General features: G+C 50.1%; 5 protein-coding genes across 5 annotated transcripts; 2 read left to right on the top strand and 3 right to left on the bottom strand.

The window, feature by feature from the left end:
* Window positions 1-592: 592 nt before the first annotated feature.
* Window positions 593-3,006, top strand: EPUS_05368 (uncharacterized protein; the record flags this gene model as incomplete). The annotated part of the gene is made up of 3 exons (XM_007802224.1): window positions 593-1,802; window positions 1,853-1,946; window positions 2,031-3,006. The coding sequence occupies 3 exons, from the start codon at window positions 593-595 to the stop codon at window positions 3,004-3,006; spliced, it is 2,280 nt and encodes a 759-aa protein (XP_007800415.1).
* Window positions 3,007-4,467: 1,461 nt separating this feature from the next.
* Window positions 4,468-6,441, bottom strand: EPUS_05367 (uncharacterized protein; the record flags this gene model as incomplete). The annotated part of the gene is made up of 1 exon (XM_007802223.1): window positions 4,468-6,441. One exon carries the CDS (start codon window positions 6,439-6,441, stop codon window positions 4,468-4,470), a length of 1,974 nt encoding a protein of 657 aa, XP_007800414.1.
* A 2,965-nt stretch (window positions 6,442-9,406) lies between these two features.
* On the bottom strand, window positions 9,407-11,792 carry EPUS_05366 (uncharacterized protein; the record flags this gene model as incomplete). The annotated part of the gene is made up of 6 exons (XM_007802222.1): window positions 9,407-10,030; window positions 10,191-10,504; window positions 10,569-10,765; window positions 10,822-10,972; window positions 11,029-11,445; window positions 11,540-11,792. The coding sequence occupies 6 exons, from the start codon at window positions 11,790-11,792 to the stop codon at window positions 9,407-9,409; spliced, it is 1,956 nt and encodes a 651-aa protein (XP_007800413.1).
* Window positions 11,793-14,203: 2,411 nt separating this feature from the next.
* Window positions 14,204-19,551, bottom strand: EPUS_05365 (uncharacterized protein; the record flags this gene model as incomplete). The annotated part of the gene is made up of 5 exons (XM_007802221.1): window positions 14,204-14,668; window positions 16,811-17,110; window positions 17,162-17,563; window positions 17,621-18,416; window positions 18,464-19,551. 5 exons carry the CDS (start codon window positions 19,549-19,551, stop codon window positions 14,204-14,206), a joined length of 3,051 nt encoding a protein of 1,016 aa, XP_007800412.1.
* Window positions 19,552-19,873: 322 nt separating this feature from the next.
* EPUS_05364 (uncharacterized protein) lies at window positions 19,874-21,934 on the top strand (the record flags this gene model as incomplete). The annotated part of the gene is made up of 1 exon (XM_007802220.1): window positions 19,874-21,934. The coding sequence occupies one exon, from the start codon at window positions 19,874-19,876 to the stop codon at window positions 21,932-21,934; it is 2,061 nt and encodes a 686-aa protein (XP_007800411.1).
* Window positions 21,935-23,045: the final 1,111 nt, after the last annotated feature.

Below are 23,045 nucleotides of genomic sequence, written 5' to 3'. Positions count from 1 at the left end.
AGATTTGGGTACCATTGGATCACCAGCCATAGCAGGTGTGAATGTCTTTTTCTCGACTCTTGCATACCGCATCCATATCAGCTCTGCCAGGTTTGACTGAGCGAAAGATTCTACGCCTACGGATGGCCCTCAGCGCGTACTGTGCAGAAGTGCAGAAAACACGACTTCAGAAGAGGAAAGAACACGAACTCTTGCCACAGAACAATTTACGAAACACTGCCGATTTCAAGCATGCAACTCCGCATAGCTTCAGCATCTCTATATCAATTGCAATTTGCTTGCTCTCCACATTTCCACGTTCTCTTCTGTCTACGTACCATTGCCTTTGCCTGTCCTGAAGCTGATCTTAGCCACGTGCGTCTGATGATGTTGTGTTGAGTTGCGAGAATTTTCAATCTCTGCGGGACCTATTCCTCGACGTACTATACTTATTCTGTCATCGCTATGGTAGAGGATAGGTAAGACTATGTGTGCGATACCGCCATCACGTTGGGCTAATCCCGCAGAGCAGATGACCGGTACTCCATACAGTGTTGTGACTGCTTCCTTCGCAGCTCCTTCTTTCCCATCGACCAAAAGTCTTCTCATTATAATGCCACCAATCCCTCGAGGCCAGCTGGTGCGCCGCAGTAGCAGCTCCAACAGCCGCTATGCTATCATCTTTGCTGTGCTGGGCTCAGTCATTTTGGTGGGTGGCGTGCTGTGGGGTTATTTGCTTCCCAGGTGGCGAAGAAAGCATCAGAGGCCTGTTCGAACAAGATACAACTCCATTGAAGGCAGGAGGAATCAACAAGCTCAACCAGACCACGACTTGGAATTGCCAGTCATCTTCCCTCCACATCCTGCCGTTGTTGTACCCTTGAACAAGAGGCGACAGCCAAAGGACCCAGGTCGTGTCCCTTGTTCGAGCTCCATTCCAGTGTATGATCCTCGTACTAAGTCGCCCTTCCCAAACACACCAGGAGCTGGATGTTCTCGACCATTGACTGCAGATATCTCGTTGAAATATAAGTCTGTGGTGCCAGTGACCAAACCGACAAGCCTGCACGCCGTTAGATTGCGGCGCAGCCAATCTCACAATACTCCGATTGCCGTATATGGTAGTGCATTCCCTAGCTCTCGAAGCACATCGGTACGGCATGCGAACACGAAATATGTCCACAACAATAGCACAAATAATGGCGGGTGTTCATTTCTCATTGCTCGGTCAGCGGGTGCTCCTCCTGCCAGGTCTAAGACCGCTAGCAAAGTACCAGAAGGGTCAAGACACCATACAGAAGACCGAAGAGCTCCTACCACGTTCCCTGAGGATACACAATCAGCTATTACTGCTTCACGCTACCAGCACCTATTCGAACGGGATCGTCTTAGGGTATGCGGGTGCAACGTAGCTGCAGGTATTAAAGACAGAATTATCAAAGAACAAATGTCAAGACATAGGCAAGGCCCGCTATGTACACCCTTTCGATCTGGATTTGACTGCCATGATATCTTCGAAACACCAAGCTCGCGAGGTACAACCAATACGACACACTTTGATTCGTCCACCCATTGTATTCATGTGAATTCTACGCCGCCAACGGGGCCCAATTCCTCTATCATCCAACCGCAACAACATGGCATCAGTCCTTATCCCGACATCTCAAAATTGGTTCCTTTACGAAAATTCAGCCACCAAATCGCAACCACGAAAGCGAGGCGAACCCCAAGTGCAGATGTTGTGCTAGAAGGAAGCTCGGTTTCTTCTGGAGAGGCCCATGAGTCCAATCATGCCTTCATGCGTGGACATCGGCCTGTATCAGGTATTGAGCTGTATCCCTACCGTCACCAACAATACTAATAACAGCAATAGCACCGCCGAGCTCCAGCAAAAGAATCGCAAGAATAGATGGGCACCTGCCCGACCATCCATCGCTTCCCGAACTTGATTTTGTTACAGATATTCAGTAAGTCTGGATTTCAGTTCTTCATGCCTTTACTTAGCGCTTCTTTAGCATGTCGTTGCTCTCGACACTGACTTCTATGCCTAGTCTACTTGGAAAGGTCTCGGCGAATTCGCAGAGCTCATCGGCTGGCTCTCTAAACCTCTTTCCAAGACCTCTTACCTTTCGTCGCACCGTCACTAATCCACCTCCTCTGGTCTCACCAACCCCAGTTGGACGCGGTAAGCAAGACGCTGCATTCTCAAAAGACTGTTTGCGTTGCGAACATGTGGAAGAGCGACCAATAACAGGGGAAAAGTCACCCAAAATCAAGCGGCGCAGCAGCGTATCATCTGTCTTCTGCCTTCCTGGCAGTCAAGATGCGTTATCTGCAACGAAGGCGAATTATGCATTCGAAAATATCGAAGGAAACCCCTTCACTAATCGACTCGGCTTAGCTCGGCTGGGAAGCAATAAGAGACGCTCATCTAATGCTTCACTTTCAACCCTGAAGATTCCAAGATCGTTCCGGCCTAGCATTTCACGAGGAGGAAGCAGTATCTACAGTCGTGACATCAAAGACACGAGTGTTCCGCAGCGTCCAGGGCTTGCCAATGAGTCTCCTGACTCATTGCAATCGTTACCACGGCCAGGTCTAAAGTTAGCAACGTCTTATGACGAAACTCCCATCCGAGATTTTGGCCAAACATCACAAGATCTCGAAGCTAAGCATGATGTCTCAACATGCAGGAGTCGAGAAAGCCAGTCTAAGAAAGACGGCTATATCCCGCACACCCCGACTCCCCCGGCCAGAAGCCCCCTACGAGAAGCACCGCAAGTCGGAACAGCCTCCTCTGAAACTTTCGGCAGGAAAATGTCAATACCCAGAATCAATATCGCAAGAAGCAGTGACGATGTCTTTGGTGCTGCTCCGGTGATGGCAGAGGGTAGGAACGATAGGGCTGTAGTGGTAGAAGATGGTCGTGTGTTGAAGAGAGTCAGAGCGGTGGAGTCGAAGCTCAGTCAGGAGGATTTGGCGAGGTATGGTGGGAAGACTGCGCCGGGTGGGGTGGGGTGGATTTGAGAATAAATAGATTGGAGAAGGAAGGGAAGTGGGGGAGGCTGGCGTAGTTTGAAGAGGAGGTGGCGGGATTGCAGAGATGTTGGCAAATATATCAAGCTTTATCCTTTAACCCGCGTAGAGTATGTGTGAGAGAGGGTTTACGGAGCTATGTTCGCTGTCAAAGCAAGTCACTAGTCCTTGATCTATCATCGTCAAGGAGAAAACGAAAGAGAAAGCGACACCAAAGAAGTCTAGAAGATAGCCATAATTAGAATATGGAAATGTACGCAACCGAGGGGACGGAGGGAGCGTGTTTGATAGATATCGCTCTTCCTTCCCTTCATCCGACTACTACTCCCTCTCTCGCTCGCTTCATGAACACCACCTCCACGACGCTTGCGTAATTTTACTTTCTACAACGACAACGACAACCATTTCTTTAGTCTTAGTCTTATCGCGTCTTAGCTGGGTACAGGTACTCGGTACGGGGTATTAAGTACGGGATACGGAGTGCTCTACTGGCGATGGAATAGTGTATACTCCGTAGTATATAGTAACCCCACTGCTACATACATGCATTCTTGACACTTGTTGATCTTCTGAGAGGGGCCTATTGGCCGCGTTTTATATGCGTAATCCCTGCGTTTCTACTGCTTCTGATTGGTCAACTTACACGGCAGTTTCGCTTCTAATTCCGCTGTCTCCGACAGTACAACCAATTGTACTTGGTTCTACGCTCTCTACTCTACCCCTGTAGCTATTAATCAACTTGCTCCTCTACTCCTCGTCTCGTGCATCTATTACAATGAATTCTGGACCTTATATCGTAGAGCTGATATTAAAGTTAGTAGGTAGCCAAAGTCCTCTTCGATACTCTAAAAAGTTTCAATCATTAGTTTTAAACGATCATAACATTTTAGTAGGTCAGCCTAACGACGGTAGACAGCAGCCCTGAAAACACCCATCACCAAGTACCAGAACTAGTTCTTATCGCTGAAGGACGTGTTGATGGTATCGATGCTTGTGCTACTGCTGGGAGAAGGTGAATCCATAACAGCTTCTCTCCTGGCGGTAATATCAATACCTGGACTAGTAACATCCAAGCAGGGTAAGTATCCATCAAATCAAATAAACCAAATCTTGGCCCCCGTTTGATTTGCTTACCTATTTGATTTGACTCATTTGTGAAATGGCAGTCACATGTTAGTAAGCAATGTTTTGTTAAGAGGACTACTAGTACCTTTCGTAAATTCATCTCGCAAAAAGAGTCTGCCAAGACATTTTTTCTTATTAAAAATAACCCTGAATACTTATTTCAAAATGATTTACTTTTCCGCCAAGACTTCCATTTGACTAATTTGTCAAAATCTAAAAGTCCTGATTCGATTTGATGAAAAGCACGATTTGGTTTATTTGCTAAGCATTTGATTTGGTTTATTTGACTCAATTTGATTCAAATGGACACCCTGCATCCAAGGCAGGCTAAATAGGAGTAGCACTAGTATCCGGAGCAGAACCGCCAAGGGCATTATTCGGATCCAGGTTTCGGTCGATAGCAACATCACGAGCAGCAACAACACTGGGAGCAGCACTAGTGGGAGCGACACCTGGAAGCGGATTCGCTGATAGCGGCGCAGTTGCAGCAACAAAACTAGGAGCGACACCTTGAAGCGGATTCGCTGGTAGCGGCGCAGTTGCAGCGCCTGGTTCGGTGCAACTGGGAACACTAACATTGCTAGTTGGTCTCAAATTACCACGACCACGGCCACGGCCACTCCCTGGAGGTCTACCCACCCTCCCACGGCCTCTCCCAGGAGGTCTACCTACCCTACCACGGCCACTCCAAGGAGATGTACTCATAGATCCACCATTCTGAGCCTGTTGGCTTGGAGCAGCGTCACTTGGAGCACTTCCACCCGCCGCCGCCGCCGCAGCAGCAGCAGATAGGTTAGGAGTAGGCGGAGATTGCATAGCAGCAGCAGCATTCGTATTCATACGAGGCAAAGTATCAACTCTCCTCTCGGCACTGTCTGGATGTAGCTCCGTAGCTTGGATCCTCGATGACAATTCCATCAAAATTTGTCGATACTGCTCTATCAGGCACTCATCGCGCACTCTGTCGTCCCATTTTGACACTAAATTTGAAAGATCTTTCTTCAAAATTTGGTGGCGCTTAGCGGGATCTTCGGTCCGATTCAGCACCGCCCCAATGTACCCATGATATTCGGGCTGACTTCCTGTCCTTGCGATGAATTCAGCTTCTGTTTCAACGGGACGGGCCTTGTTGACGCGTTTCAATTCATCTGTTAACTGTTGGATTCTCTCATCAATTTCCCCGTGCTTTTTTTCCCTGACCCCTCCGGTGTCAGAGTACTGTGTCTTAATTTGGTTGCGCCTTCTTTTGAGCGACTGGATTGCCTCTTCAAGAATATCGAAATAGGGGTCTCCCCTGACAATATACGGCGCTGGAGACCCAGCTTCGTCGCTGGTTTGACGAGCTTCCCCTTGTTTTCTGCCCTTTTCACCGCGTTGGACGAAGCCTAGCCACGCGGCCTCTCCGCTTCTCTGTGGACTACGCTGTCTAGCTTGTCCGGATCGGGTTTCCGAGCTCGCTTGAGGAGGGCTCACTTTTCTCGTTGACCGGTCTGCTCTATCGCCCTGAGGACTGGCTCCTCTTGGTAGTCCAGGGCTTTCACCGTCGTGAGTAGCGGCTTGAAGGCTCGTTTGTCTTCCTGGACTAGCTCCGTTGCTTAGCCCATGCGCTCGCTTCGGCCGAAGACCAGCTATTTGCGGACTTTCTGTCGTTGTCCTTTTCAACCCAATGGAAGGAGCCCTTGGATCTGCACTACTCCGGCTATCACAAGGGATGATTGCTGCGCTTCGTTCAGGTCGTTCACTCCGCCAAAGACCAGCCTCGCGTAGCCTTCGTTCTGTTTCTGGTCGTAGCCTTTGTTCCCGTGCTGCGGCATCTTCGGGTGCTTGAAGTCTTGGATCTGCACTACTCCGGCTGTCGCAAGGGATGATTGCTGCGCTTCTTTCAGGTCGCTCACTCCGCCAAAGACCAGACTCGCGTAGCCTTCGTTCTGTATCTGGTCGTAGCCTTTGTTCCTGTGCTGCGGCATCTTCGGGTGCTTGAAGTCTTGGGTTGATAGACGGGGGGTCTGCTGCTATAATAGACGACGGGCCGGCTCCTCCAACATGGCGGGGCCTGGCTCCTGTCCTTCGCCCAGGCCTAGAACTTTGTGCTTGATCAGCTTGACGAAGTTGTGCCAGCGCACACCGTTTTGCTTCCTCTGCATGCTGTGCTGCTTCCTTTGCACGGATTGTTGCTTCTCTTGCTGGAGCAAGTTGGCGTCGGAGTGCGTAAAGCCCTTCTTGCCAAGGCTTTTGAGGGGTTGGCTTTTCGATATCTTCAGGATATGGTGACGAGTGCGATCTAAGACTATCATCAGCCATGCTGTTGAAGTATCGTCGGCTGCCTCGAGAATTAACGTAGGGTAGATATGTGTTAGCGAACGTAGAAGTGCTAGATTGACAGTAGCAAGCGATTCAGGTTCATCCTGGATCTGATTGATACAGTAAAGTGCTAGAATCCCTAATACTGGTAAGCTGAGATAAGAAGGGTGATATGGTCAGTTTTTCGTCTCTACGGTTGCAGAATTGAAACCCCTCCGGGCGGGAGGTGGAATATCAGCTTGATCCTTCTGAAGCTAACCACGTCACATTGTCGTAAGACTCTTGTAGCAATGTCTCCTACACCATCTTTAGTGTGTTTTCATTCATAAAGTGATGGCGGGATTTACCAAATAAAGTTTGAGACGCATGAAACGAGTGTTTAGCATACAACTGAAACATCGGACTGTGTTGTGCAAGATTCGAAGAATCCTTGGCACGAACAGTAGTCGTAGAGTATATTAAAATCTTCCTGAGCAGAAAGGAATCCACTAACGATCGCATAGCTTATAAGGCGTGAGAGAGGAAGAGAGAGCATAAAACTTGGGACGAGGCATCAGGCCTTAACACCGCTCACCGCAAACTTCCAACATGATATTCCCCTAGATCCACGGATTAATAAATTTCTCACCATCATTATCTCCTTTAGGACCTACAAGTATAGCAATCCTTCGAGCAAACAATCAACACTTTCCATAAGTTATGCCTCGGAGGGAAACAGCAGGGCTCTTGTTGCACGCATTCTTGCCACGCTCATCAGTTTTCACGACCAATTCAAGGAACCAGCACCCCTGTTCCCCTCTGATATTGTCTAGTCACACATGCCCAGGAGTCGTCCGTATTTCAAGTGGCTTTAATCCCATCTTCTGCTCCAGACATTCAGGCCAGGACTGCGCATAGAAATCGTTCATCGTTATTGTCTTCTTTATCTTCAGCTGCGTCCGTGCTCTGACAAAGCATAGATCTGTTCCCAAGCCTGTATGGATAGGCCCCTCGTGATCCCAATAAACCTTCAATTGTTGAATATTTTTAGCCTTGCAGCCGAGTTTCTGAAAAAGCTCTCCCCAGCGCGTAGCAGAGGATGCACCAGAGTACGCGTTCAGGAAGACGTGGGGTTGGTTATGTAAGCGCAGTCATTCTTGTTAAGCCACCAGAGGAGGTAGTCCGGTTATGAGACGTTCACAGTAAGCGAAGTGAGGAAAGGCTGTGCGGCTTCCTCATTGATGGATCGACACCTCTGCAGGATAGAAGATTCTCTACTGTCCGCTCGTCCTTGGGGTGCCCTCTGACACTTTACTTATTTTAGAGTCTTTTGAACAGGCCCACCTGAAAAGTGTCTTCACCGAGTTTAGCTTTAACATTAGGAGTAGAAAAGCAATGAGGGTAATAACAAAAAACGACTAAATCAGTAATGAGAAATGAAATAAACGACCTAAGCTGAATGAACTAAAATAAAGTTACATTACTGAAAGTCAACTGAAACCCAACCGAAACCAGCAGAGAGGAAGAGAGAAATATTTGGAAGAGTAAGTCATCAAGCAACAGAAGAGTTCTTCATCTCTTGAAGACCCACCGATAAAACGAACGGGGGTGGAGGCGTATCGTGAAGGATGGGACTGATTTGGGGCCTCAAGTCCATAAATTGGACACCCTGTCTATCGTCGTCTAAACTTAGCAGAAAAGACACGACACGACGATGATAATATGATGCATAACTAGTTGGCTTGTAGGAGCGGAAAGGAAAAGGTGACTGAACAAGACCTGAGCAGCCTGAGCAAAGTGGGTAAGCAAGCGGTAGCCAACAGTAAGCCGAGGATGTGGATAGGTAGGATGAGGTCAGACCCCTAAAGGTCTCTACATGCATTCAAAGAGTATTCCCATACACACTTGCGTTCCAAAGTTTCAGAACATTTCTTCACATTGGCATTATTAGGTTTCTTCCAAATCGCAGCATCAGCGGCTGCAAGAATGTCATCGAGCAAGACTTGCCAATGTTTTCCTCGTAGAGGCCGGCGGGAAACAAAAGATGTCGGTATCCAATCTACAGAGGAAAGATATCAGTCACACCATCGACTCAAGACTCTTCTCGAACAACACGATCACCTTACCAGCGAACTCCAGATGCAGAGAGATCAGCCAAGCAGCGTCCACCTGCTAGTCAGTTGGCATCAAGAGACCTAAGCGTTCGTGTCGCCCCCGAAGGTAGCACTGGCAGGCATCCAAGGGCATCGCTCTCCGAGCCAGATCCAGAGACCGAAAAGACAGCCAAAAAAAACAATCATTTGCTATCCAACAAGCCTCAAGAGACCCAAAGTCTAGTGTAGCTCCCTCAGGTAGCAACAGCGGAACTCCAAGCGTATCGAACTCCAAGCGATGTCTAATTACAGGGAAGACAGCCAAGCAAGAGCCCTCTGAGATCCAGCCAGATGCACCAGACCCTGCAGTCCCAGAGCTCCTCAGAGGAGATACGTGGAGAACTCCAGAAAACCCGCGATTCCACCCGCGCCGACACGATCCAGATCCAGACGCGCGCGTTTCAAACCCGATGCGCGACGCGCGGAAGGTGGAGCAGATGGCTAGGTTGGCTGGGAAGCGGGAAAGGGAGCTGATGGTTTTGCTGGAGACGCATTGTGATGCCGCGTGGAGGTGAGGGGTTGAGGGAATGGGTTTTATCGGTTTAGTAGCGAGGAGGGGGGAAAGGGGGCGGAGATGAAGGGGTTGGAAGAGGAGAGGGGACGACGGAATGGGAGAGGGAGAGTAGGGCGAGGAATGGTGGTAATGGGGACGGCTATGGGGAAGGCGAGATTCAAAGGTAGAAGATGGTGGCTAGTGGGATGGAGATGCGAACGGAGACGGAAAAGTGGCGTGAAGAGCAGACCTATCCAGTATCCATGCGTCGTTACCGACAACCCCATTGGGCGTACATCGTCTTTCACCAAATCCCCGTCCACAGCACAAGGTGAATCGCTCACCTTTGCGCCATGCCTGCCGGCTTCCCCTCCACCGACACCCTCCCCTCCTTAACAATGCCCTCCAAATGCGCCTTGATCTGGAGCGCCACCAACCGCGAGTAAAACCTACACAGTGCCAGATTCCCGCCCACAAACCACAGGCCCGGATGTCCGCTGGGCCTCCAGATCGTCCTGAGTTCGCCCTCCTTGTCAAATCCCCAGATATCCTCCTTTACCCTCCTCGCCACCTCCTTCCCGAGCACCCGCGCACACGTCTCGCGCATATTCCCGTACCCAGTCGCAAAGACGATCTCATCGGCCTGCACCAGCGTCCCGTCTGCCATCCTCAGCCCGTTACCCTCAACGGCGCGCACGGCGACGCCCTGTTTGACCTTGATGCGCCCGTCGGCGATGAGTTTGGAGGCTCCGACGTCGATGTAGTAGCCGCCGCCGCGGGAGAGGTATTTGAGGAACAGGCCCGCGCCGTCCGGGCCCGAGTCGAGCGCGAAGCCGGCTTTCTTGAGGCCCGCGCGGAGGCGGGCGTCTTTCTTGCCGATCTCGGCGGTGAGGTCGATGTGGATGCGTTTGAGAAGGGGCGTGGGGAGGGAGGCGAAGATCAGGTCGGAATCTTCGGTTGCAGGCTGTTGGAGAGGTTGTTAGGACATTGAAAGGGCTTGAATGTCAAGGAGGGAGGGAACAAAGGGAGGAGGGGAACAGAGGGAGGGAAGGAGCGTGGGGTTCGGTTGAGGACGCCAAGAGGGAAAAAGGGAGAACGAAGGAACGTAAGAGAGGGAGACATACCCCGTCCTCAGAATACAGCGCTCCAAGGTAGAACTCCATGGCCGCCTCGCTTGTGACCACGCACGTGCTGCTTCGCTGCACCAGCGTCACATCGTACCCGTTCTCCACGAAGTCCTGCGCAATGTCGTGGCCCGAGTTGCAGCTGCCGACGATCACAGCCCGGCGACCCTTGCTGTTTGGGCGTGCGCCGGTGAATTCGGACGAGTGGCACAGCACAGACCCCTTGAAGGTTTCCATGCCCGTGATGGAGGACGGGATACTCTTCTCGCCTGAGGCGCCTGTGGCTTGGACTATGAAGCGAGGATGGAGAGTTCCTGGGTTTTTGCTTAGTTATGGGTGGGGGATCAAGGGGGTGAGAACTGTAGTGTTGTGACTTACGGTGCATTTTCCTCCCGTCCTTTGTTCTTTCGAGTTCCACGGTCCATCTTCTCTCCCTGTCATCGTACTTGAAGGATTTAGCCGTGGTTGAGAGCCAGGCGTTAAGCTCGAGGGTCGCCGCATACGTCTCAAACCAGTCGCCCAGCTTATCTTTTGGCACGAATTTGGGCCAGAAAGCTGGAAATGGCATGTACGGACTGGCGCAGTCAATAACCATTATTTCCCTTGCCTCAGAGTGCTTTTGATGACTTACAGATGGTCATACCAGACAGGGTCGTGCAGGACAAGCTGATGATATCGTTTGCGCCAATTGTCTCCAATGCGTTTATTCTTATCGATGATCAGAGTATCAACGCCCAACAACTTCAGACGAGCGGCTACTGTCAATCCACCTTGGCCAGCACCTTAAACCGTCAGTTTTGAACTGCCAATTTGGCCATGTCACTCCCTTAGGACCTACCAATAATGAGTACGGCTGGCTCTCTACGCCCTTCATACTCGAGCTCAGCTTCTCTGCGCTCCTTCCAATTCTTTCTTCCAGTGATCTGCCCGTGCTTAACACCATCCACTCGACGATGCCCCACAGCCTCCTCGTGGCCTTTCAGATCAGACAACGTTGTGAACAGTGTAAAAGCCTTCCAGTGACCATCAGTTGCATCCTTGCATAGTCTTACCACGCCATGGCCTCGGCCGACGTCATTCTTCACAGCCAGGAAGGAGGAGATGCATTTGACCTGGCTGTAGATATCAATGGGGGTAACCGTGGGCTTGCGGGTTGGATTCGAAGCGTCAATGGCGAGAGACAGGGACGAAAGACGGGGTTTGGTGGATTGGGTGGACAGAAAATTGGAGATGGTGTCAATGTTTTTGAAAGTGTCTGAACAAATGAAAATCAACATCCGCTTTCTCTCTTACTGTGTTCTTCTCATCTACCAAAACAACGCAGGAAATGATGCACGAGGTAGACGTACGGAAGTCCCAGCTCAAGCACAGCTGATCTCTCCAATAGGCTTCTTCCTTCAAGAACACCTTGGCCAAGCCAGCTTTGAGATTCTGACTCTTCAGCGCATCGTGGAATCTGTCAAGCCACTGCTGGACAACTATATTTGGATTAATGCTGTCCGCATCGGATAGATCTGCCACTACTGGCAACTTGGCTGTGGGAAGGATTTGAGCTCCTTGCTTGACTTGAGAGGCCGGAACGGCCAAAGCTGCTGATGCCATACTGTAATTGTCTTCCTTTCCTTCTTTTCCCGCTTTCCTTGAAGTGCAAGAGTAATAGAGAATACTTGGTACGTTTAAGTCGTATGAATAGATTAGGAAACATGAAAATCCTGACGGTTCACTCACTCCCTCAAGCCTGTTAAGTAAGATACGAGATGATAGGTAGCAGTAAAGCTCACACCGAAGTCATGCAGGAAGTGAAACCCATCAACCGCTCAAAGATGCAGGATCAACCAGGGACTAGATCCTATATTTGCCTCTCGAGAGATTCCGATTACACAAGATGAGGGGAATAATCAGACAAGATGGCCCGAGAGTTGACATATCCCAGACAAGATGGCCCTGCGAGCTGACATATCTCAGACAATGGTCCGGATTCCACCAGCAGGGGTCGCGGGAATCTTTCAGATCCTTGAAATGAAACCTATTTTTGTTGTAATATACGGAAATTTAAAACAGATTCCGAGATAGATTTCAGCTAGTCCTACTAACTTAGATAACTTACATCACATGATCTCATATTGCCTGAAAGAGACTACTAGTAGAAATGTCTATATCAGGACTAGCTTAGCCTTAGCGAAACAAAATTTGAACTAATTCGCAAAGCAGATACTTTAGAATTTTGAAATTTATCGAAATGTCGAAATTTTTGTGGTCCCTGTCCCTAGACAACCTTTCTGGAGAGAAAATTTTCTCGGCAAACCTTATGTCGCTATCTTAGATAAATCCTGCTTTACGTACCTCAGGGAATTGAGACCCCTCCAAATGGTTACACGGGATAATTTGGGATCTGGATGGATATCCCTCCAACAGACTTCATCAACTACCATAGCCCTATGCCAGAGAACAGCTACTTGGCAGTGAACAGCGACTAGCATGCGCGTTGAAAATCTGGTCTTCAGGCTTGTTTTATGTGGACTCCGGCATCCAAGTCAGAGCCGGTTATATCTACTGGGTGGCAAGGTCTATACTCAACTGAAAAAAACAGTTTTCCCGAACATTGCAGTACGAAGCCATGATCCGTGTCAAGTGCCTGTGGAGGATTGGCTCCATGATGGTCTATTGTTGAGTTCTGCCATGTTTTGCGCTTACATACTCACCAAGGGTCAATTCCTCCAATCGGATTCCTGCAAGTAATGCACAACCCCGGCAGCAGTAGCTGAACCTCTGACACATTTGCGGTGTCGGATCGTGCAAATGGATTGATTCAACTCCTCTCATTGTCCTGTGGTCAATAGCCAGCTATCTATCCGACAGAGAATACCCTTGCGTCTTATCCTGCCGAAACGCTTTGTTCTACTCAAACAATGCTCAAACAGCTCGTTTGACAGCTAGAGTATCTGCATTGTCTCACCATTCTCCTGTGGGCCATCCTGCTATTTCGCCGTTCGCGTACGGCGAAATATCACGTACATACAGTCACGTTCCGGCGCCAACAGCCCCTGAGGGTTACGTGATACCCCTTGACATACGGGAACTCACACTATCTGCACACCAGGGCCAGGAGCTATTGCACGGGGAGTAGTGGAATACTTCTCATCACAATAGTTGGAGCGCGTATCAGAAGCAGATTCCCAGCCTGTTCACGAAAAGTTCCCTGAAATAGATCCCTGGCCAGTGGCTCTCGGAAAATCTGGAGGATGAGAATGGCTTTGGCCATGGACGACTCTGGGAGAGAAACGAAACGAAGTGATATCCACCAAGCTGGGAGCACATATGTTCCTCATCCCAATGACGCGCTAGACGGCGGATCCGCGCCCGCAGCCCAAACCCGCGTCAGAACCAAATCCGGCAACCCCAGTCAAACCAGCCATGGAGCCGCGTGGGCCGGAACTGGTGATTGTGAGCAGGATGAATGAAGGCTATGCCAACAAGCGAAGCAGCTATAAGACATCGAGAGACAAAGCATTGAAAATGGTGCAATGAGTTCAAAGACGTGAGGAGTGCTGCATAGATAGCAGCGGAGACGCCCGGTGGACGTAGAAGCAAGGCCGAGATTGGAGCTGACGACACCGAGAATGTCTAGTAGGTATCTATGTCTAGAAGCGCTTCGGGCTACTGCTCTATGGAGTGAACTTGAGCAACTGATCCGCGTGAGAAGGGATACGGCACATTGAAACAACTTTCAATTTGTCACATAATATTGTAGGGAGTACAAAGACTTTTACACAGGAACTAATTCCCCTTGCTCCCCTTCTCACCACCAACCACCAATATAAACCTTCACATTCAACTCCTCCCACCAAAATCACCAAGCCGCATGACCCCCATCAATCCGCAAATCCGACCCCGTCATGAACCCGCTCGCTCCGCTCAACAAGAACACAGCGGCGCCCCTATACTCCTCGGGCCTACTCAACCGCCCCAACATATTCTCTACGACCCACTTCTCCCTCCGCTCGGGGAACCGCTCAAACAGCTCCAGCACCATCTCCGTCAGGATATATCCGGGGGAGGTCGAGTTGACAGGGATGGAGTGCGGGCCCCATTCCGAGGCCAAGTTGCGGGTCAGCTGCATGATGCTGGCTTTGGACGCGTTGTAGGCCGAGCAGGCGAGGCCGCGGTTTGCCACGGTGCCGGACATGGAAGCAATCAGGACGATGGAGCCGCCTTTCTGCCTTTTTCTTGCGGGTTTGGATCGGTTGGGATTGGGACTGGGGTGGAGATTGGGAGTCTAGCCGAATGATCTGTCGCGCAACCACTTGTGCTGTCATCAGCACGCCCGTCAGGCTGATCGGAAACATGCGATTCGCATCTTCAGCCGTGTACTCGAGCGCCGGGGTCTCCTGCTGGCTCCCCGCTGCGGCGATCAGGCCATCGAGCCTGCCCTCTTTGTTCGCGATCGACTCGACCGTCTGGTTCAGCGCTGCGGTGTCCTGGACGTCGATTTGTCAGTAGTGCAGTGCCGTGCCGAGCTCGGTGCGCGCCCGTTCCTGGATCCGACTGAAGGCTCCGCTCGGTTTTGGGAGGCGGTCTAGCGCGTACACGGTAGCGCCGGATTCGAGCAGTGCTTCGGCTTGGGTTAGGCCCAGGCCACGTGCACCGCCTGTCACGAGGATTACGTGAGAGGAGAGGGAAAATTCAGGGATGGTTCGTGTTAGAAGTGAGGTAGAGCTGACTCTGCTGATAGCGGGGGACGAGGTGGAAGTCGGGGCCGAAACAGGTGAGGGATGAAGAGAAGACGGGGACCCGCTTCGAGGGGCGGTCGGGTCGGGCGCGCCACGACGGCCACCGCGGGCTGTCGCCGGTTCTTTGTTCATTTTATATATCTAGTTATCCATCTTGCAGTGGCGTTCAAAAGTGAAAAATGAAGCTTTTAGCAGGACTGGAGGTGGATTGAAGATGATATAGGTGATATAGAGAGAAAGAAAAACCTAAGAAGGCTTGACAGCAGTTTGTATATCGACCATCCTTATACTACCAATCAACTGCACCCAGGTCAGTAAATGAATGGAACGTTTCTTTTTGTTTCAAGCCCATCGAATGGAAAGAGTCGTCCGGCCGAAAGTGTTTGACCACCTTATCACGCCGTGTAATACCCCAGTCAAGCTCGTAACTGACATATGACATTAGCCCTAGCGATGGCAAGAAGTACATAATCACACTTTAGCTTGCTTAAGTTGACGTGAAATTATACAACTTTCAAGCGTGAATCATCCTTTCGGTAGGTCACGAGTAACATAGAAGGTTTCAGGAAATATTTTCAACGAAATCCAGCCGATTTTTTCCTTGGTAGTTCGAGTCACCAATCTTTCAGACGACCTTATCATCAAAGGCGTCTTGTTATTAAGTTGTCATTGCGCACTATAAAAGAAGAGGGTACGAATGTTTTTATCTTGACGAGACTTTTGTCACCCTCGTGGTCTCATCGTCACGTCATGCCTTTCTCCGTCAAGTTTAGACGACGATGCCTAGGGTGCCCAATTTTTGGACTTGGGGCCCCCAAATCGATCTCATCCTCCAACAACGACCATGACATTCCTCCACCCCAGTTAGCATGGCCGGTGGGTCTTCGAGAGATGAAGGATTCCCCCGTTGCTTGATGACTCGCTCTTTGAGATATTTCTCCCCTAGAGAAGGTATATTAATAAGAACGGCCGAGACGTGCGTCCTGTCTCCGCGAACTCGGCGTTTCTCGCCGACATCAAGTGCCGAGTTAGCGCGATGCTGGGCGTGATAGGACTCAGCGCTGCTAGCTATGGTCTGAAATGGTGCGACTTGGGGAGGCTGTCGAATCGTGCAGAAAACTGTCATTATCAACCAATCTGACCAGATTCGCACACAGACCTTGGAATATCACTATACTTGCCAGGGGCAAGTCCAACTTTAGAAGGTACCACCTTTTCACGGGCTAGATAGCGTAAGATTATCTATTCCCTGAACGGATATTATAGATAGATCATCCTCAACACCACACCGGTTTGATTAGTTGCTCTCTATGGTCTCCTAGATTACGATGCTTGCACTATAGTAGCTCGATAAGCCCTTAAAAAGTTTTTTTTTTGGGGTATTCAGGCTTGAGAGGATGTTATTGAGAAGGAGAATATGACGCAACGCCCATGATGAGACGTTGCCGACGACGACGCGTAATCATTTCCGTGTTCATAACGACGTCGTCCCTGGCTGACTGCACATCCTGCTTGGGCCTTAGTTCATCATAACGAGCTAACAATAGGCCTTGTCCGGTCTGAAAGCGCGACAGGGCCGATGCTGAAGCTGTCTCACGGCGGGCTGTGCCACGGTCTGCTGTGACCAAGTGTGCTTCACGTTCTCAACTTTTCGCGTGAGGAAGACCGTCGCCAAGAAGACTTTGCTATCGAGTGTATACTCTAGGTGGTTAGGGTTGTATCATAGTCTCCGGAGTCTGATCCGTTAGGGCGTGGTAGAGGCAGTACGACCTTGTTCACCATCTCTCCGCCAGAAGCTCGGTTTCTTTTCAGCTGGTTTCAGAAGCTATGAAAGCGAATTCGCCGTCAAAGATCCTACCTCATAACAAACGTTAGGGGATCTGAACGTACCTGAAATGAGCACATAAGAGACTCATCAATAGACATCAGAGCTGCTGCGTTATCATATTCACCCATATAGTTTGGTGCGCCCCAGATCGTAACGAGCTGTCGCTGCGCAAAAAACTCATATCCGTCTTGGACAACTTGGTGTCCTCGGACAATAAGATCCATGTCGTGTTTTTGTAAGAAGCGGCTTACAACATCTGGCCCAAAGGTAAAAGAAAGACCCCGGTCATTTTCACCCCACCCACTGATATCTTGGTCGGGATCGCTCCAGAGCAGGTCACACAAGAGGCCACAATCAGGTATCTATCAAATCTTATTAGTCAAGTATACCGAAGATGGCCAGGGATGACTTACGTCTGTTGGTCGCATAATACATCGAACCTGTTCCAAACTTTCCAGAGCCGGACTCAACCCTCCGTGCATACAGAGTATCTTTTCGTCGATGATCGCCGTAATTGGCATATAACTAAACACATCGTTGAAAATTTTCCACAGTTTTATATTATATCGGGTCCTACATTCATCGTAAAAGCCGTGCACCCGGTTTATCGCGGCACACTCATGATTTCCTCGTAAAGCAAAGAAGTGCTCGGGATACTTAATCTTATATGCAAGGATCAGGCATATTACCTCCAAAGACTGTTTGCCATGGTCCACATAATTACCCAGGAATAAATGATTTGCCTCAGGAGGAAATCCGGTGAACTCGAAACTTCGGAGAAGATCATAATACTGTCCATGAATGTCACCGTGGACCTAACAATATCAGTCAAGTAAGCATTTGGAACCAGGGAAGGATAGTGCCTGCCCTACCGTGATCGGAGCTGCTAATTCTAGTAGCATTGGCTGGGTGATAAAAATCTCTCTGGCCTTGTTGCAGAGGTATCGTATCTCTGTCTCGAGGAGTTGGACTTTCTTCCCGGGCCTGGAGCCCCTGACTGCCAAGAGGCGGTCTATGATTGAGTCTAAATCGACCTCGTATGGGTTTCTCGCACTTTCAAGGGCTGCCAGTGCAGCTCCGGGATCGCTTTTAGTCATTTCTGGGCTCGGAGCATCTTTCTCGCCAGTGGCACTTGAATCAGTATTTCGCTTAGGCTCTGCCTCTGTGCCTGCGCCTTCAGTCTCTGGTGGAGAGTCAAGGCGATAATGCGCAGCTCGAGTTGGGGATTGATCCAACGAGGTGACAGAGGAAATTGGTGAAAGAGGAGGCTGACGTTGATATTGTTGCGACTCCGTCTCTCCAACAGCTGGGTGTTCTTGAGGTTCAGCCTCTTTATCAGCACTAGTAGCCGGATATATTCGTTCAGATTTAGGAGCAGATGATGGCAGGTCGCTATCTTCGGTGTTGAAACCGTCCTCATCATCAGCCGGCCGGGGCAGGACAGACAACGAGACTTCTCTGAGGTGGGCCAACACATGTTTGTAGTAAGCGAGGCCTCCATTTTGGTAGATAGCAGAACAGAAAGAGCACTCGGATGATATCGAAGCCGATAGTGGATGGGAGGCTACATGTTGAGCCCACAATCCACTATGATTGTACAGCGTTGCTGAGTCTTTACAACCTTCAATGATGCATACATAAGGCTTCAGATCGTCAAATACATGTTGCCTGCACCGATGAGCAAATATTAAAAGCGTACTCAGGTGATTACTTACTTCCACTTTTTTCTAGTCTTCACATCGGTGACACGCGAGAAGCAGATGGGGCAATTGAACCCTTCCTCTTGAGTGTCAGGCATTGGGGGAACTCGTGGACGGCCCAGGCTGATTGCAGATGCTGTGGTGGAGAAAGAAGCAAAGGTAGCTTCTGATACATTGTCATCGATCCCAAGCTCAGGTACATGTCTAGAGAACGAGGCCTTTGGCTCCATGACGGAAGAAAAGACAGATGACGGTGGGGCGGTTGATTTCGTTGTTTCAGTGACCCGGTGATCGGTTGTCGAGAATAGGTTTTCGCTGATATCGTCGTCGATCGGAGTTTCATGTTTGGTAGGCTGAGATCGCCTCTCGCGGAGAATTGCTGCCCGGAGGACATTTGCTTCGGCTAGGCGTTCCACGAGATATTTCGGGAGAACCTCAAAGCGATCCCGGATCCTTCGACAGTATAACAAGGCTTCTTCAGAGCGTACGTTGAAGGACTCTTGGGCCTGCGTTGGAGGTTCGTCGAAACCCTCCTCCATGATATCCAAGGCTGGATTATCGAGAGAAGGGGACAGATCGAGTAGACAATCAATATACGTGGAAATTTCCTCCAAAATATCTGCCGCTTCGTATTCTGAGGCATCAGATTCAGACCGCGTATATGGTCTGACAGATTGATCGGGCTCCAATTCCTGAAGCATGGTACCGGTCAGGTCTAATATTGTCCGGAGATCGTCACATTGCTCATTCAGAGCCTGTGACGAGCGATCTTGATCTCGAGACAGGCCTTGAAGGACCCCCGTCCCCAGACGTAGAAGAAGTGACAGAACTCGGAAGCGAAGTTCTCGGCAATGGGGCAGGACCTCATCTAGATGGCCGTCAACGAGCGACAGGCCCTGGCCCCAGAGAAAGAACCGCTCGTACTCATTACGGCACCATTGATACGCCGCATCCTTGGTCATTGAGGGCGTTCTGGCAAGTGCGGCCATTGCTCTATCGATTGTTGTGAAGAGTTTGGCAACAAAGCCGGCTCCACCCTTGAATGACGCAGGCTCAGGCACCCAGATCTCGACATCCTGCCGACTGAGGAAGGGCACAGACATGATGAAATAGGCTCCGCCATATGGAGTGAAGTCAGTAGGCAGTAATAGAACTAGAAATGGCACTTGACGAGGCCATCTCGAACGAGACCTCGCTGAGAGCGAGGTTGTGTGCTGTGTTGAAGGGTGATGAGGTGCGGGGATGTTGGCAGGGCTTCAAATTGTCGCCCTCCAACCTCGAACCTCGAACCTCGTGCCTCGACCTCCCTACATACGAGGAGACACGGGGAGTATTGGGTCTCTTCTACCGCCTCTAACATGACTTCGACGCTTCGAGGCGCCGTTAAGATTGTTTTCTATGAAGAAAACACCTCAGTAAGCCGAGATGAGCGGAATCGAGTTCATCGTGGCCACCGTCCTTGCGTTGGTGCCCATCGCGCTCGAGACATACGACCGCTCCGGGAGAGTGTTCGAGGTGTTTTCAGTCTCTAAGCAGTATCCAAGAGAGGTCCTCGCTCTCGAAGTGAAGCTTTCCGCCCAACGGACAATCTTCCGCAATAATACCATCAACCTACTCACGGCAATAACAAAGGACAGGGTCAGGGTACAGGAGGTCATGAACAATCCCTCATCACAATCCGCCAGAATGGGCTTGGTCATGGCCACCGTCTATCAACACCAAGTGGATGCGCTCGATGAGTCTTTCGTGGCATGCCGTCAAGTTGCAGAGCAAATACATAACACTCTGCAACTACTTTGCCATCAATCCGACGCTTTTCGGGCCGAAGTGGGCGATAAGCAGGAAGTACGTCTTCGCGTCAACTCTCTACAGATGGCAGGACTAATCAAGCAGCAGAAGATGAGCACTTCAGAATGGCTGAAGCACATCAGAACCCGCTTCAAGCTTGGTCTGAACATGCCTCAGATTAAAGGGGCCATTGAGGAGCTACGGGATTCCAACAGAGACTTTGGATTGATCACCGAGCAGATCACAAAGGCGCTGCAAGAAATCCTAAACGAGCACAAGGGTGACGCCGCTCTCACTCACAAATCGGCGAGAAGCCTCAACATATTACAGAGATACCACCGAGTCCGGTACGCCTCCAAAGCTTTATACTCGACCCTTCAGGTGCGATGGATGTGCACGTCTCACCGCTCGCACTCGTTTGATGTGCGCATCCTCGACTGTGATGCAGCCAAAGGCAAAAATTCCCTCGCTGAATATGTCACCTGCGAGCTCGCCATCACACACGACGGTTCAGCGTTTACCTCCGGAGGGCCACTCCGGCTGGAGATCGAGCAAGCCTGCGAATCAGACGACGAAGATACAAGTCCCAAGAAAGCGGTTAAGGACAATCGAACCGTGCAGCAGCTGACTACAGTCCTTGAGACCAACGCGGAACGATTCAAGTTAGTAAAGCCGACTCCTTCGACAACCACGGTTCGGAAGCTTTTCAAGGGCTTCAGAAAGGACAAACAGCAGCAGCCGGGGCCCAGCACCTCCGGCCCCCAACTACCGAATCCCCCAAAATCTCTCACTGAGCTCCCCGTCGACAAAACAACGAGTAAATTTGCCAAATCCAGCTCTTTCTCGGATCTGTCACTCGTCGACGACTTTTGCAAGAAGTTCCACAAAGTCTCAACAGACTGCCTAGACCGATCCCTACTCGGATCCTGGAAAGGCCCTCATGCCCAATGGTTCTGCACCCCGCCAGCGCCTCAGACCGCATTAGGCACGTCGCAATCCATCTCCGATATTGTTCACTGGATTGCCGAGGAACCGGTCCTGCGCTCACTCCCACGCCCGCTGCTGGTCGAGCTGGCCGGCAGTATGGCCGAGGGCATCATGCAGTTCTACTCTACGCCGTGGCTAGTTCCCACAAACCTAGGGCAGACCTTGCGGTACTTCAACCCGGGTGAATCGTCCACTGCTGCAATTCAATTAAAAGGGCCGTACTTCATGGCGCAGCTGGAGTGTAAGCGGGCTAAGGGGAAGATGCCAGTGCGCCCTACTGCTACAGGACCTCTACCTGCAGGTGAGTCAGCGCCACAGAACCGCGAGAAGAGAACGATCGACTTCACAGAAGCGCGAAACAAGCTGCTCTTCAACTTTGGAATTCTACTCCTCGAGATCGGGTACGGCCGACCCTGGCACGATCTTAAGCAAAGCGTCGCCAAGACGCCCCCAACTAGGACGGCCGTTGAGGGGAAGAAGAAAATGCTGTCCGACTACCAGGCGGCAGAGAAGCTGGCGCAGCTGCTCGTCAATCAGATGGGGCTGACGTACCCCAAGATCATCAAGAAGTGCCTGGGCTGTGACTTTGGGCTGGGCGAGACGGATCTGGATAACGAGGACTTGCAGCGCCGGTTCTTGGAGGACGTGGTGTCTGGTTTGCAGCGATTGAGGGATAATATGAGGGAGATGAATTTTGCGCCTCCGGGTTAGTTCGGGCCAGGAGCTTCGAATACATAAAACTCTGTAATTATATAAGTTTTAATGTTTTTAATATTAAAGCTTATTATGCATGCTAGATATAAAGTGAGTAAAGCTATTATTAAGCTTAATATATATATGATAATAGAAGTATGTACGGCTGTTATTCAGCTTAGTATCCCTATAATGCCAAGCTAGGGTGAGCCGCATTTGTTAAGCTCAATCCACTCAACGCATCATTTCCTGAGCTAGGGGCTAATCATCTCAGGACTATCCCTCCATCCTCAAATAACAAAGGGAGTAGTAGTCGGTACCTACTAGTAATCCTGTGGATATCACGAACAACAATCCGAGAAGTAATAAGCTCTAAAATTATCAGATTTGAAAAGAAACAGTTTCGCTTCTGGCATGCTCATAGCTCAAAATATGGATCTTCGAGTCGTCGTTAATTTATTTGTCTACAGAACGAGTTTGTCCGTAGAGCGCGGTTCAGCTCAGCTCAGCTCGCAGCCCTCTGGTTTCCAACTTCCAACTTAACGGCCCAGTTCTCTTCTTTGATTGTTAGTAAAACTGGTTAGTATTGCTTTCTTGAGTGGGAGTTGACGTTAATGTAATATTCCTTGCGTGTTACTGCTAAGTACTTAGTGACTACGCCGCGACGCGGTGCTTGGTTTGAGATTTTTCGTCGACACTTTTGTTAGTCGTATTTTTGCTCGCAGGATGTTTGGGGAGCTTTTTGCGGTCGTTGAGGGATGTTTTAAGGCTGGGGAAATGTTGCGCTTCAGATTTGCTACCCGTAAAGTACTGTCACATGATAAGTCTGGTGTGTAATAAACCCTTTAAGGGACATTACCCTTGATGCTCAGGGCTGCTTGTTCATCGCTCAGGTTACGGATGACCACGCAAGGGTCCAATCGGGGTCACAAGGGATAAAAAGAGTATATACGTCGTATAAGCTCACAGGGTACACCACTGTAAGTGAAGTGGGGGCCACTTGGGCACTAAACCTATTGTACAGCTGAGCTCCGAGATTGCACTAGAGACCGACTAATCAAATGCTGACAGATAGCAAGCGTTAAACGTAGAAAATTTGGGCCAACAGGCGCCCATCCAGCTTGCCGCC

The sequence above is a fragment of the Endocarpon pusillum genome, assembly GCF_000464535.1.
Source record: "Endocarpon pusillum Z07020 unplaced genomic scaffold scaffold1570, whole genome shotgun sequence".
NCBI lineage: Eukaryota > Fungi > Ascomycota > Eurotiomycetes > Verrucariales > Verrucariaceae > Endocarpon > Endocarpon pusillum.
This window is presented reverse-complemented; position numbering and strand designations above follow the sequence as displayed.